We start from the raw sequence: 16,403 nt of genomic DNA, 5'->3' as shown, positions 1-16,403 counted from the left end.
CATAATACAGGGGACTACTTGAAACACCACCATGCCCATGTAGTGAACTGCTATGTATCATGACAGGCAGTACACTGTGACCGGAGCTTATGAGTCATGCAGATGTAGAACAGATACCTTCTCTAAACGTTACAACACTTGTGCAGTGTTTATTGACTGCGCACCTATGTATCATATGGAGAACATACATGCAAGGAGATGAAGAATGTTGCAACCACAGAAGAAAAAAATTGAAATAATCCCGATTTACAGAGAATGTAGCAGAACTGTTGAGGCTGTTGTTGCCTAGTATGCCAAGCATTTTCCAGAGAATGCTCAGTCTCATTCACTCTTTTACAAGGTTGTGAATGCTTTTATGTCTGATGACAGTGTACAGACCAGAAAAGGAAATGAAGCAACCATTTTTCAGGAGAAACTAATGAAATAGCTTACTAGCAGGAGTGCACTGCAACTCATGGATAAGTGCCCAGAAATTACTCCATGATTCTGGTATGTCTGTAGGAAGTATTGTCATAATACTGCATCATCATATGTATTACTCACACTACATGTCACTTCATTGGGAACCTCATGGCACTGATTTCAATAACCATGTAGTATTTTGTGAATGAATACATCAAAAAATACAAATAATCCTCACATTCTTTACAGAGGTATTATTTTCTGATGAGTCTACATTCACAAACTGTGGTAGCATTATTAGCATAACATACATTACTGGAGTATAGACAATCCCCAATGATTACTGCAAGTTGACCATCAACATCCTTGGTCGGTTGACGTATGGTGTGGTATCATGGGGAACAAACTCATTGTCCCATATTTTATCGACAGCACGTTGAATGGACACAAATATCAAACATTTTTGGAACAGGAACTACTGGTACTACTGTAGGATGTTGCCCTGGATGTCAGACAGTGTATGTTGTTTCTGCATGATGGTTGCCCAGAGCATTATATGCAATTGAAGCAGAGGAAGTATTTGACCATGTTTACATTGGTCAGTGGATCAGCAGAGGTGGGCCTATTAATTGGCCCACTAGGTCACTAGATTTGACATCGATGGATTTCTTTCTCTGGGGATATTTAAAAAATAAGGTGTTCTGGCAAGTGCCAAAGGTCATGCAGACATGGACCACCACCTCAGTAACGCCTGTGCTGACATTCTCGCAGATGTGGTTCTGTCCTGTGCACAGTCATTTGAAAAGCCTACTGAAGTTGTCCGTACTGCATTTGAACATTTACTGTAACTGGAAAAGTAGAGTAGCATTTGCCACTACCATGGCCACAATGGCACATTGAATACTCACTGTTCGATATTATGGAGCAATACAACATTGCAAATGGAGTCTCCAATTAGAAGGAAATAATGGTCCATTGTACCCTCATGGCATGGAAATGGAGTCCCATGTGCCATTGGATGTCCAAGGGCCACTAAGTAACAAGTCATAAGTTATGATTGTGCATTTGTGCATCCATATCCATTCCTACGGTCCCCCCCACCCCCCACCCGCACCCCCCCATCCTCCCACCCACCACCCACACGCAGGTTTTGTCAGGAGGTTGTGTGTGGTATTATTGATTATTGGATGTCCCCCTGTGAGACAAACAAATTGGAATAATAATTTTTTTTGATCCGAGGTGTAGATTTTGAGATATTTCAATGTCTTCAATTAAAGTGAACACCCTGTATATAACTCAGAATTTAATTTAACCAGAAATACAGAAAAGCCAGAGGAAACTGTGGGGGAATACATGAGGTGGATACAAAATTTAAAATGAGTAGCTTAGATACTGCACACAGACTAATACTCACTTTAGAGAGTGCAGTGATGAGAGATTGAAGTAGACACCTAATAATGGGAGGAAAAAACTAAGATAAGAATATAGAAACAACACTTGGAAAAGTTTTATAATGGCCTAGAAGAAATTAATGTTTTTGAAAATGAAAACGTAATGCAAGAAAATGGTAGGAGAGATTCAGTCCTGATCTCTCAATTGCAGTAAAGGCTTATTAAAACTCAGAAGATACAAATGTCCATGTATGGATGAAATGGAACTCTTATGGACGGGTGAAAATGTGGAGCTCATGAATGAAATGTATGATGCTCAGAAAGTTTAATCAGATCATGAAAAGAATGTATTCGTTATGTACAATAATGATGGGAGCTTAAGAAATGAATTAAAATTTGTGCCATGGCCAGAACTCAAACCCAGGCCTTTTGGCTTACTGGGCACACATGCTGACCATTACACCACCAGAGCACTGTGGTCAATGTTGCTGCATAAATTATCCAAATCAAATGCCCTCCCCAACACAAACTTCATATCTTCAGCTTATTTTCCCCCTATGTTGTCACTATTGCCAGGCTCTCTAGTGACAATTTAAGGGGAAAATAAGTTGAAGATATGAACTGAAGTTTGAGAGAGCCCTGGCAATAGAGACAATTTAGGGGGAAAATAAGTTTAAGATATGAAGTTTGTGTTAGGGAGGACATTCAGCTTTGGTAGTTCATGCAGCAATGTTGATGATAGTGCTATTCTGGTTTAATGGTCAGCATCTGTGCCTAGTAAGCAAGAACCCCTGGGTTTGAGTCCTGGCTGTGGCACATATTTAAATTTATTCTTCAACTTCCTTCATTATTGTAGAGATGGATGAGACTTAAATGTCTTAGGGAAAATTTCATTATGAGATCTATAAGTATTTGCTATGGTTCTGGAGAAAACAGAAATGGATAGATATGAAAATTATTGCAAAATCACTCTAATGTCAAAAACTCACAGGAGTACTATAAAAAAAAGGAAGGTAAAATTGAAATTAGGTTAGGAGAAAACAAGTTTTGTTTTAGAAGAAGCAAGAGAAGTGAAGAAGCAGTCTTAATATGGTAGCTGAAAAGGCATGTGTTGTTACACATAGAATGTGCAAACTAAAATGGGTGTAGCTCAGTGTGTGACTAGCGTCTGTACATGGGCTGTGCAACAAGTGGCAGTGAGGTGGGCAGTCACTGTCCCACATTTTCATGGCCACCAGCAGAGGTTGTACAATATATATATAAATGTACCGTTGTCTAAGAGACATCTATAATATTAATATATGTTCATATTAGGGGAACCATACATGTTATGCAGGTGCATGATACACAGTTTTATAGAAAGCTACACACAAAACTTTTGATACCATGTCCCTATCTCTCTAAAGTAAAATAACTGTGATTCATTGGTATGATGCAAAAGATAATGGACAAATCTTTTAAAATAATTGACAATTTAACCAAAGAAGATACAATCATGATAAAGATTTCAAATTAATGAGCTCAGTAATATGCAACAGATGATTTATCCACCTTTGTCAGTAGCAACACATTTCACCAGTGAAAGGCAGTTCAGCACAAATGTGAGGATAGGGAAATAATATTTTACAAGAATAATGTAAAATTTCAACCAAAACTGTGTTTATTTATTTACATATTTACATTTTCTTTTCATTTGGCCAACACAGTAATGGCTTTTGCAAATGTCCAACTTAATAACATGATAGAAATTATATGGCTACGAAGTCTTTCACAATGTATTTCTTGAATAAAAATCTCTCAGTGTACATGCCACATCAATTCAGGATAAAACTCCAAGCTTTCGACCTCTACTTCCATGGTTGTCGTCAGGGCTGAAACTGACTGTCGTACATTAGCGAGGCTCCCACTTTTATATGCAAGGGACAGCTTATGATTGGCTGGAATATGTCATAGCAACAGCGATATGGCGCATAGTGAAGTGGTGCCCTCTACTTCCATAGATGTAGTTTCTATCCCACGTTGCTTACAGCGCCATCCCTTGAATCAGGAGGTAAAGTGCAAGAAGTTTTCCTGTGCATTTTTTCTTTATCCAGTGCACTCTTTCAGGTGTTGCTAAGTGCATAGCCGTTGTCTCTGTTAAAGTTATTATCACTAAGTCTAATTTTGACTGCTTCCCAGATCACAGAGTCCCAGTAATTCGATGCGTGGGTTATTACTCTCGTTTCTTCAAATAAAATCTTATGCTTGTTGTGCAGGCTATGCTCAGCCACCACAGATTTTTCCAAATACCTGTATTTCAGGTGGCACTGGTGCTCGATGCAATGGTCGGCAAAGGTTCTTACAGATTGGCCCACGTAATTCTTGCCGCATTCGCAAGGAATACTATTAATTGCCAGCATCCTTAAGCTGAGACTATCTTTGACTGGTCTCAACATTTCCTTAATTTTCCTAGGTGGTCAGAAAACTGGTTTTATTCCTTGCCTCTTTAGGACTCTGCCTATCTTGCTTGTTGTAGCACCACAAAATGGAAGCCGCACTATGTGTTGGTCCTCTTCTTGTTTATGGATGGCATTGTGTCTTACTTTCTTGGACAATACTGATTTAATTTCACCGGCAGAGTAACCATTCCTCTTGAAAACAGTCGTCAAATGGTTTATCTCAGGACCGAGGTGGTCCTTGTCGAAAATAGTCCTGGCTCTGTCTAGTAAAGTATTCAGCATAGCTCTCTTCTGAGACGGATGATGGAAGCTGTGGCTATGCAGATATAAGTCTGTATGTGTTGGCTTCCTGTACACAGAATGGCCCAGTTGTCCATCCGGTTCTCGCTCCACCAACACATCTAAAAAAGGTAACTTCCCTTCCTTCTCTACCCCCATTGTAAATTTTATGTTTGGATGTACATCATTCAAATGTTTGATGAACTGCTGCAGCGTGTCACTGCCATGTGGGCAGATTAAAAAAGTGTCATTGACGTATCTATAGAAGCATGATGGGCGGAGGTGAGCACTGCTCAATGCTCATTCTTCAAAATCCTCCATGAAAAATTTCACTATTTCTGGGAATAGTGGCGAACCCATGGCTGTTCCATCCATCATTTCATAATAATTTCCACTGTATAAAAAGTAATTGGTCATCAAGGTATGACGGAACAACTTCAAAATTTCTGAGGAAAAATGAGCAGCCAATAGTTGTAATGTGTCATCCACAGGTACTTTGGTAAACAGAGTAACTACGTCGAGGCTGACCATGATATCATTTGGGTCTATCTTCATCTGTTTTATGATATCAACAAACATTTTTGAATTCTTAATATGATGTGGGCAGTGACCCACTATAGGCACCAACAATTTAGTTAAGTGTTTTGCAAGCCTGTTCGTAGGAGAGCCAGTAGTGTTAACAATCGGTCTCAACGGGACATTCTTCTTATGAACCTTTGGCAAACCGCACAATCTTGGTGGCCTAGGTGCTCTCGATCATAAGTTCTTCACCAGTTCGTTGGAGAGGCCAGAGTTTTTTAGTAGCTCCCTTGTCTTCCTGCTGAGTGCCGATGTGGGATCCCGTCTGAGAATCCAATATGTGCTATCCTCCAATAACAATTCAACTTTCTTGTGGTAATCTGTAGCATTGAGGATTACCATGGCGTTCCCCTTGTCAGCAGGTAAAACAACTAGATCTTCATCCTTCTGCAACAATTTCAGTCCTTGTCTCTCCTCTCTGCTGATGTTTGGCTTAGGTGGCTTGGATGTCGCTAAAATCCAGCTAGTAGTAAGCCTTACATCATCCGCTGCTTCTTGAGGAAGATGACAAACTGCTTGTTCCACTCCACTAATAATCTCAACCACAGGTAACTTACGTGGAGCTGGGGCAAAGTTCAATCCTTTACTGAGAGCTGAGATGGTAGCTTCATCAAGTTCCTTGTCAGAGAAGTTGATAACAGTGCGGTGAATGCCGTTGGACCCAATAGTTCCTTGGTCACAGTTAAGCCGCTCAAATTTATCAGCCTGTTTTGCCATAGTCCTGCTTAAATTGGCTCGTTGGTGTCCAGCCAAAGTCATATCCACCCATTCCCAGTCCAATGGTGAGAGGACTCCAGCCAGAAATAAATAGCAACTAAATAAGAGGCGAGTATGCAGTGGACTCGGTAGTTAGTGATAAAACAGATAAATTTGATTATGTCAATTCCATAAAACTACTTTGTTCATCTACACTCAGAATGATCTTTCTACTTTGATTTTATCTTTAACTAGATGTGGATGATTTCAATTTTAAAACTACATTGTATACTTGCATTGTAAGTGCTTAAGCTTTAAAGATCTTTAAGCTGCTTGGAAAAATCAGTGTGTGTCTCATTAATCATTTTCAGTGTCATGTTTGTCATAAGATGAGCTTACATATATAATGTGCAGGCTTTTGCTGTGTTTTGTATTTGTGCACATTCATTGACTGATTGACATCATTCCACACTTGTTTCATGTGTATCATTTGTATTTCTTTCTTTCCTGATAATACTATATTTCATATTTGCTTCAAGAAATCATTAATCTAATTATGTAACCTGATGGAAAATATTCTAGTTGTAACCATTTAGTATTAAATCAGTAGGTTTCTAAGAACTGAAAGATATGTAACAAATTGGTTTACCAATGTTCTTGCAAATATTTTACCTTTAGGGAACAGCTAAAGTTTCAGATTAATAAAGTTATGGCATTGTGGTATACATTTAGATCAGAAGGCATCAGTTTGTCAAAATGTATTCTAAAATCACCAGTAACAATTTTTACATTTTCCTCAAGAATTAACCCTGTGCTCACAACAAAAGTAAGAAAGTGTCTAATAAATTACTAAGCTAATTCACTGCTTTCTGTTGTGTTTGAATCACATGCCAAACTGAAGCAGTGAAGTTCAATTTCCTACAAAGATTGCAAAATTCCACTTAATAGAGACATCCTGGGAATCATATATAGTTCTTGCTTGACATTTATCTTTATTCTTCATTCTTTTCATGGCTGTCTTATTTTTTGACACAATAGTGTGCTACTTGTTTTTGAGATGATGTTTGTGGTTAATTTATTTACCCTTATCATATTGTTGGTGAAAATGATGAAAATAGGAATAATGTTTAAACTATGCATTCACTCCATTTTTGTGGCTATATATTTATTTATATCTTCACAGGAAACAATGATACCGATAATCAATTGGTAATACATTAATGACAACAACCAATGACTAATTGATCATTTTGCTACACCTAATTGGTTTCAGGTGCAGGGTCCCTCTTCTGCATCTTACAGTGTTTTCTTGTTTATTTCAATTAATTTTCTCTTTAATTTTGCAATTTTTTAAGAAAGTGAAAAATGTGCAGAACTGTCTGTAATAGGGAGCTTGCATGGCGATGCATACAGTTTGGAAAACTGCATATGAAGCATTTTATTTATTTTACACTGTGTGCTAAACACCAAACATGCTCTCAAGTTTTTACAACATGTTTTGTCTATAAACAAGATACCATAATATAGCAGGATAGAACCAAACAATTGATACACCTGATGAGTGTATTTTGTTTGTAGTTTAGAAGGTGTGGAAGAAGCTAGTGGCAATTTGAAGCTTTGAGCCAGTAACGGTATTTAAAATGTACTCAGTTACCACAAATGGAAATAAAAGGTTTGCAAATAGCTGGGATCCAAGTTTGAGTCTCAGTTTAACACACACTTTTAACTTATTGCTCAACACGATGTATGCCTCACTGAAGAAAAAAATGTGGCACATAAGTAAGATTCGACAGGCTGTACTTATGTCAAAACCTCTGCTATATTCTTTCTTTCAGGGCTGCTAGTTCTACAGAATTGTGGAGGAAGCCTATGAAGTTTAGAAGGTACGGAGAGGAACTAGAGTCAAGTTGAAATTTCAGATTAGTTCGTGAGATGTGCTCGTACAGCTGGGATCTGTGTTTGAGTCCTGATGTGACACATATTTTTATGTCACATTTGATCATTCTATAATATGATTCCATTAATGTCATCCATTTTTGTTGCATAGTTCATTAATCATGGAGGCCATTTGTAGTATATTATTACATTCATCTTCATGTATATATGTACGAATACTGTGCAATTCTCAGAATTTGTTTATAAAGAATTTCATGATGTAACAGTATTATGAAAAATATGGTTTCAAAGTAATAACACCATGTTTATATGATTTGGTGATCTAATCAAAGTGACTACTGCAATTTATTTCTGTAGAATGTACTTTGTTTTTGAATGCATATGTGATACTCATTGTTATATAAGTACTGTATCGTATGTGGGTTAGATTAAAAACATCATGATCATGTTTCTCAGTGAATAATAACAAGTTTCATTCTTGCAAGTGCAACAATTCCATAAATTTTTCTCCAACATTTTTCTCTGAAAGTAAATATGAGGTGGAATCTAAAATTTTCGGGACTGGTGCTGCCATCTGGAAAGTAGGACTAGAACTTTGCACCCCAATGTAGTGAGAGCTGCATATCTGATGAGTCAGTGTGCGGAATGGCATTCAGCTGGAGGGGAGAGGGGGGATGTGTTGCATGTCCACAATGATTTCTGTAATTCTCTGTTTGGTGTGTGGTGATTTTATGATGGATCCACGAACAGAACAGCATGTGTGTATCAAATTCTGTGCAAATCTTGGGAAAAGTGCTACAGAGACCATTGCAATGATTCAACAAGCGTTTGGGTAACAGAGCATATTTTCGAGTGGCATGCTCAGTTCGGGGCTGGCCGTACAGACGTTGAAGATGATTCTCACACTGAAAAGCCTGTTAGCCACACAATGCCAGACATTATTGCCAAACTTCAACAATTGGTTCATGTGGACCATGGATTCGATGTCAAACCATTCAAGACCTTGCAGATGAAGTGGCTATTGGTTATGGGACATGTCAACAAATTTTGACTGATGAAATGGGCATGCATCATATTGCCGCAAAATTTGTGCCAAGGATCTTGACCGCTGATCAGAAGGCGCAGCATGTTAAAGTGTGCACAGACCTTCGTCACACTGCATCTGATGAGCCAACCTTCTTCTCACAGGTTATCACCAGTGACAAGAGCTGAATTTATGGTTATCACCCTGAGACAAAGCAAAAATCGTTCCAGTGGAAGAGCCCTGGATCTCCAAGACCCAGAAAAGCAAGACAGATAAGAACAAAGTGAAGAGCATGATCATCATTTTCTTTGATACCAAGGGAATTGTGCACAAAGAATTCATCCCACCCAACAAAACAGGGAATTCTGTATACTACTGTGATGTTTTGCGATGGTCCATGAAAAAGTGCATCAATGATGACCCCAACTTTGGCGTCAAGGGAACTGACTGCTGCATCATGAAAACGTGCCCTGTCACATGTCCATGGTCATCAGGGCCTTTTGGTGAAAAAACAACATGGCGGTTGTACCCCACCTACTGTACTTGCCAGATTTGGCATGTTGCAACTTTGCACTATTCCCAAAACTGAAACTCAGGTTGAAAGGCCATCAGTTCGACACTCTAGAGAGGACTTAAGAAGCATTGCTAGTGGTTATCAACACCCTCAAAGAACAGGACTTCCAGAAAACATTTCACCAGTGGCAGAAATGCTGTGACCGGTGTGTATGTGTGGATGGGAATGAGGGTGATGGTGATCATTATCCAAAGGTAAGGTTTTCAACAGATGGCAGCACCAGTCCTGAAAATTTTGGATAGCACCTCGTATCTATACTTGCAGAGCATCATTATATATGTCATTTTAGCATCTACAACAAAAATTTCTGTTGGAGATTTAACAACACCCAAGTCAACCTAGTGTCAAGAGGTACTGTTTGATGTTGTAAGAAAACTGTGTGTGATGTCTCCATGATTAATTTCTGTTTTAAAAATGAAAGCATTCACAAGTAGCATGGTTATTTTTTTTCTTTAGTGAAGAAAAGTTCTTCGATATTTTTTACAGAAAGTTATTGATATTTCACTATATCACCTCTGAAACATTTAACAGTTTTCAACATTTGCAAACAGAACACTGATTCATTGGAGTTGTTTCAATTTTGTTATGTTTTTATGAACACAAAGTTGTACGCAACCCACTGTATGAAACCTACAATGAATTACCCGTTAATTTTTCAGATTTCAATGCAGAATTCAGGAGCTTATGGTCAAATAATATTGTCTTCTAATGGACATAGCCATATGCAATTTAATATGACAGCTCTTAATGTGAGTTTGAGTGATAATACTGCTACAGAAGTGGGCACATGGGCTGCAGATTTGGATTCACCATTCATTACGAAAGTCAAACCTTCAGTGCCAGTTACGCAATACACTGTTGTTGTGGCACTTGTGAGTATATTCATTAACAGATACCCCAACCCTCCCCCCTTTCTCTCAGTCCCTCTCCCCCCCCCCCCCTCATCATGCCACCCTCTCCCCCTCTTCCTTTTTTTAAAATTTTTATTAGCAAGTTTATTCTCCTCTCTCTCTCTCTCTCTCTCTCTCTCTCTCTCTCTCTCTCTCTCTCTCTCCTCTCCCTCTCTCTCTCCCCTCCCCCCTCTCTCTCCCTCCCCTTTTTTATTAACAAGTTTACTTAAACAGCATGTCTGCATGTTGTTTGCAGAGTAAAGTTTCAAGGGTGTGGAGATGGGTAGACTGATATATATATTATCTTTGCATCTATGATAAGCAAAGTGATTAAAATGATAACACTAACATAGCATTTTAGACTCACTGTTGTATTATAATCTTTGGGGCTCCAGAAAATTTGTATCTGCACATCAAAGATACTAAACACTTCCTTCACCATTCCCACTCCTTTACCTCCTCAATCCTTACTCATCACTGTTGAAGCCATCTCCCTATACTCCAACATCCTTCAAGCCCATGACCTTGCCACTATCATACACTCCCTCTTCTAAGGTCCTTCAGTCTCCAAACCCACCAACTCATTCCTCATACACATTACCACCTATATACTGGCACATTAGTTCTTCTCCTTTGAGGGGAAGTTACATAAAGAAATCCGCAGCACACCATGGGCATTGGATTGGCACCCTCTTATGTCAACCTACTTTGTCAACCAATTTATGAGTCACTCAGAGGGAACCTTCCTAATCTCCCAAAACCCTAAACTCCTTGTCTGATTCAGATTCATTGATGTTATCTTCATGATCTGGACTATATCCTCATTCCTCCACAACCTCAACATCTTCTCTTCCATATGTGTTACCTGGTCCTCCTCAACCCAACATGCCGCCCGCCTGCATTTAGAGCTCCATCTCTCTGATGAATCCCTCCACACCTCTGTTCACATTAAAACCACTAACCATCAATAGGACCTGCATTTTTTCAGCTTTAAACCCTCCCACACCAAAAAGATCCCTCCTGTGTTGCCTGACCACCCATGCACAGCGTATCTGCAATGACAAGAACTCCCTTTCCCAGGTGAGGACCTTCATAATCAGTCACTACCCCATAAACCTGGTCCTCAAGTAAATTTTCTACGCTGTATCCTCACACATTGCTAATCCACCCACCACCCTCAAGAATCAGATCCTATCCAGGGTTTTTATTATCTATCATCATGCTGTGAAATGAGGGTCATCTTTCCCAAGACACTTCCCATCCCTCCTAAAGTGGTATTCTGTTACCCACCCAATCTGAACAACATCCTAGTCCATGCCTAAGCCACTCCCAATCCCAACTGCTTGCCACAGGGATCATATCCCAGTGGTAGATCCAGGTCTAAGACCTGTCTAACCCACTCTCCCAGCACTTCCTACTCCAGTCTAGTCATAGGCACTTCCTACCCACCAGTGAAAGCAGCTATGTCATTTACCAGCTCTGATGAAACCAATACAGAGCTTTTTGTATTGGTATGCTAACAACCAGCTGTCCACCAGAGTGAATAGTCACTGTCAAACTGTGACTAAGAACAAATTTGACCACACCGTGGCACAACAGGCAACCGATCACAAAATGTTCCATTTCAATGGTTGCTTCACAACCTGTGCCATCTGGCTCCTTCCCTCTATCACCAGTTTTTGTGAACTACACAGAAGGGAGTTATCCTTGCAACAAATTCTTCGCACCTGTAAGTCTCCTGGCCTCAGTCTCCATTAACCCACTGTCTTCACACCGTCCACATAACAGATTCCCCTTCCTCTGTCCTGTCAGCCCCTCTCACTTCATATCTCCTTGTCACCTTCATCAGGTGCCATTCCCTACCAGTGCTGATACCCATGCATCATATGCCTAGCCCGTGCACCTGCCACACCTTCCTGCCGTATTCCCAGCCAGCAAACTGGCTGCCTCTCTCTGAGCTGCTAGCTACTCACCCCAAACCCTTCTTCATGCCTCTCCTTGCCTCCACCCACACCACCTGATACAATCCCCACACCATCAATCCACCTGCTGATCTGCAAATCCTGCATTGTGTATCTAGCCAGCACCATGTAGGGGCCCAGGCATGTGTTGTGTTGTGTGTGTGTGTGTGTGTGTGTGTGTGTGTGTGTGTGTGTGTGTACCCTAGTTAGAGAAAGGATTTATTACAAATTCTATCAAGTTTTCATTTTCTTTCCTGTGTGCCTGTCAACAACTCAACACCTTCCATATTTAGTAAGTAGCCACCTTTATTCTTAAATTATTTAATTTCTACCAGAACTTTCCTGCAATATCTTAACTAACTTGGCTGTCAGTTCCTTGGGATATTGAATATAAATAGAAAATCTCAAATGTATTCACTTTAGTCTGAAAAATGGCTTCAGTTTATGTACAAGACCTTTTTAAATACATTCTAGTACTAATATTGTCTATGTCCTTACTTATCACTGTCTTGAACTAAGAAATGAAATGTCATTAGCTATGTGACAGGAGTACCTTGTCCAAGATATTTGCTTCACATGTATAGGACTGTTTCATAAATGTCCAAAATTATATTTACAATATGCATGAACTCTGTCATGTATGAATCATCTGTGTCAGTGCACAATATGGGCCACGTGAAGTACTAGTAACTGGCCTTCTGGGGAATGGAAGTATTGGCTGTGACACAATGAATTCATACACAAAGGAATTACATAAGTTGGCAGTGAGTGGGCACTGATTTAAATCAACAGGGAAGTTGAAAATTTGTGTCAGACTAGAATTTGAACCTGGATCTTCTGCTTACTAGGCAGTTGCTCTGACTATTGACCCATCGAGATGTATTGATCGCTACAACTGCATAGACTTCCCTACCATGTCTCCCGTCACACCCAAATTCTCAACTTACCCACACACTGCGAACATAGTGCCCCTTGCCCCTTATCCTCAATACCTGCAGCATTTCACTGATTCCTGTAAGAGTCTGAGTTTGTTGTGCATATGCACTTAAGAGCTGTCTGGCCATCCTCACCTTAATTATACACTGAAGAGCCAAAGAAACTGATACACTTGCCTATCATGTAGGGCCCCACGAGCATGCAGAAGTGCCACAACATGATGTGGCATGGCCTTGACTAATGTCTGAAGTAGTGTTAGAGGGAACTGACATCATGAATCCTACATGACTGTCCATAAATTCATAAGAGTATGAGGGGGAGGAGATCTCTTCTGAATAGCACGTTGCAAGGCATCCAAGAAATGCTCAGTAATGTTCATGTCTGGGGAGTTTGGTGGCCAGAGGAAGTATTTAAACTCAGAAGAGTGTTCCTGGGCATTTTGTAGCAATTCTGGATGTGTGGGGTGTCACACTGTTCTGCTGGAATTGCCCAAGTCCATTGGAATGCACAATGGGCATGAACGGATGCAGGTGATCAGAGAGGATGCTTACGTATGTGTCACCTGTGAGAGTTGTATCTAGACATATCAGGGGTCCAACATCTCTCCAACTGCACATGCCCCACATGTCTCCACCAACTTGAACAGTCCTCTACTGACATACAGGGTCCATGGATTCATGAGGTTGTCTCCATACCCATACATGCCAATCCACTTGATGAAATTTGAAACAAAATAGGCAACATGTTTCCAGTCATTAACAGTCCAGTGTTGGTGTTGACAGGCCCAGGCAAGGCATAAAGCTTTGTGTCATGCAGTCACCAAGGGTACACTATTGGGCCTTCGGCTCTGAAAGCCCATATTGATAATATTTGCACGCTAACACTTGGTGATCACCCAGCATTGAAATCTGCAGAAATTTACAGAAGGATTGCTCTTCTGTCATAGTGAATGATTTGTTTCATTCGTTGTTGGTCCTGTTCTTGCAGGTTCCTTTTCCGGCCACAGCAATGTTGGAGATTTGATGTTTTACCGGATTCCTAACATTCACAGTACACTCATAAAATGGTCATATGGGAAAATCCCCACTTCATCACTACCTTGGAGATGCTGTGTCTCATCGCTCTTGTGCTGACTATAGCACCACATTCAAACTCACTTAAATCTACCATTTTAGCAACAGTAACTGATCCAACAACTGCTCCAGACACTCTTACATAGGTGTTGCTGACTGCAGTGCCATATTCTGCCTGTGTGGATATCACTGTATTTGAATACACATGCCTATACCAGTTTCTTTGGTGCTTCATTGTATATAAGTGGTGTCTGTTCTTTCGGGCATTGATTTAAATCAATGCCTACTCACAAAAAATGTCTGTAATTCACTTGTGTTGTCATTTACAGTGGCTGCTGGATCAAAAATGGTGTCTGTTCTTTTGGACATGTCTGAAAGAACAATTATTTCAGTCTTTTTGTTGTTTTGGTTTACGCTTCCGCAACATCTTGTTTAGCACCCGGAAATTAGCCTTGATATATGTTCTGGACATTGAGTGGCGAGTAGAACATCATCCAACTCTTTTGTACAGCTTGAATCCCTGCAAACGTGATCTCCTGCCACTGCTTACACTCCTTGAAACTTCTAAAATGCTCATTTCCCATTAAATGTTCAAAAAACATTATTTGTAAATAGCTAAAGTCACACTATACTCACAAAATTTCCACATTTTTCAAGTAAGTAAACTATGCAACAGACTAAAAAATGGAATTTCAGATTATCTACTACTGTCATCAATATGGATATACTGAATGTAAGGAACAGATTTTTCTTAGGAGGATAGCAGACACATGGAAAAGTGAGAGATAAGGGGATGCGTCACTCAGAACCCGAGATCCACACAAAAATGCAAGTTACTGAAAATCAACAGGAAATAATTCTGGAACTCTAATATTTGTAAGGAGATTAACAAATCATCTTCATCTTAAATTTGTTTTCGTAAATTCCTTTTAGGTGGCAATATCATATTTGTGTTATGCATTAAAGATGATCAGAAAATGTCCTGTAGGCACTAAATGTGCAATTTCTTCCTGAAAATTCTTTTCTATCTTACCAAGTATGCATAAATCTCAGATTTAATTTGGAAAGTATTCTGTTTATTGCTACTAATTGTAGAGGAGAACATATTATAACATGTGAATGTAAGATTTTGAAGGTATCCGACGCAATTTTGTGTTAATACTATGAGATGTTGCTGTGTTTCATGTTCATTTCCAGAGATGTCAATGAGTATATTGATTTCATCTCTGTGCCATATGGCTGTTGAGAGCAAAGATCAGTGCATCAAGATTCTAGAAAAAGAATCCATTAAAACAATTTTATGGAACTCAAAATCTGCTATGAGGGAAAAAGTCCAATCAAAATGGAACTGCTGGCAAATATCAATTCAGATATTCATTAAAATGATAGCTTTCAGAATTAATTTTCATCAATCTACAGTACAGACCAAAGAAATATGAAGGAGCAAAAGAATTTACTAATTAATTAAGGAAGTTATCTAATGCCACATAGTAAGAAAGCACAAAATAGAATTCACCAGTTAATGTAAACAGAAAGATGTAGATGTGACTTACATACCTTCCATGACACTGAGTCCTGGGTGACTTTCATAATTAATTGCTGGTCAGTTCTATTTATATTTTCTAGTTTTTTCTCATGTGAATGAACATATGGTTTCAAATTTAGCAATGTTGTGATTTCACATTTGTGCCTCTGCCTACAGCTTTGTAATATCTACAAGGACTTTCTTCTTGTATAATAATACAGTAATTTATCTGGAGCTGTTATTTTATAAAAGAATATCAGCCAGGCATTAAGCTTTTGAAATTAGATATTAGTCATCCTGAATAAACTGAGAATACCAATTTCAGTCTCAAAAGGGTTATGTGGACTTCGTCTCCCAAAGTCCTACATCTCCCTACTTTTTCAGGCCAGTAACCTGGTACTTGCCATCACACAGGCTTACTGAAATGATCAATCAGTGTATTCTCTCTGTCCTGAAGTTGGTCACAATCAAATCTATATGCTGTTTGCATTCCTACATCTACACTCTGCAAACCACCGCGAGGTTCATGACAGAGGGTGCATCCCATTGTACTGGTTATTATGGTTTCTTCCTGTTCCATTCACATATAGAGCCTGGGAAGAATGATTGATTGTCTCTGTGCGTGCAGTAATCATTCTAATCTTATCCTGAGGTTCCGTGTGTGAGCGACATGTAGGGGGTTGTAGTATATCCCTCGAGTAATCATTTAAAGTTGGTTCTTGAAACTGTGTTAATAGAC

General features: G+C 39.4%; 1 protein-coding gene across 1 annotated transcript in view; it reads left to right on the top strand.

Annotated features, from left to right (window-relative positions):
- The window catches only part of LOC126236653 (ionotropic receptor 25a), a 485,919-nt gene that overhangs the window by 190,445 nt on the left and 279,071 nt on the right, over window positions 1-16,403 (top strand). Inside the window, exon 9 of the mRNA XM_049946121.1 lies at window positions 9,939-10,151. Coding sequence (XP_049802078.1) covers window positions 9,939-10,151 — 213 coding nt within the window. The remainder of the gene's footprint in view (window positions 1-9,938; window positions 10,152-16,403) is intronic.

Source organism: Schistocerca nitens, chromosome 1 (assembly GCF_023898315.1).
Source record: "Schistocerca nitens isolate TAMUIC-IGC-003100 chromosome 1, iqSchNite1.1, whole genome shotgun sequence".
Lineage (NCBI taxonomy): Eukaryota > Metazoa > Arthropoda > Insecta > Orthoptera > Acrididae > Schistocerca > Schistocerca nitens.
The sequence above is the reverse complement of the archived record's forward strand: the minus strand, read 5'-3'. Positions and strand labels throughout refer to the sequence as shown.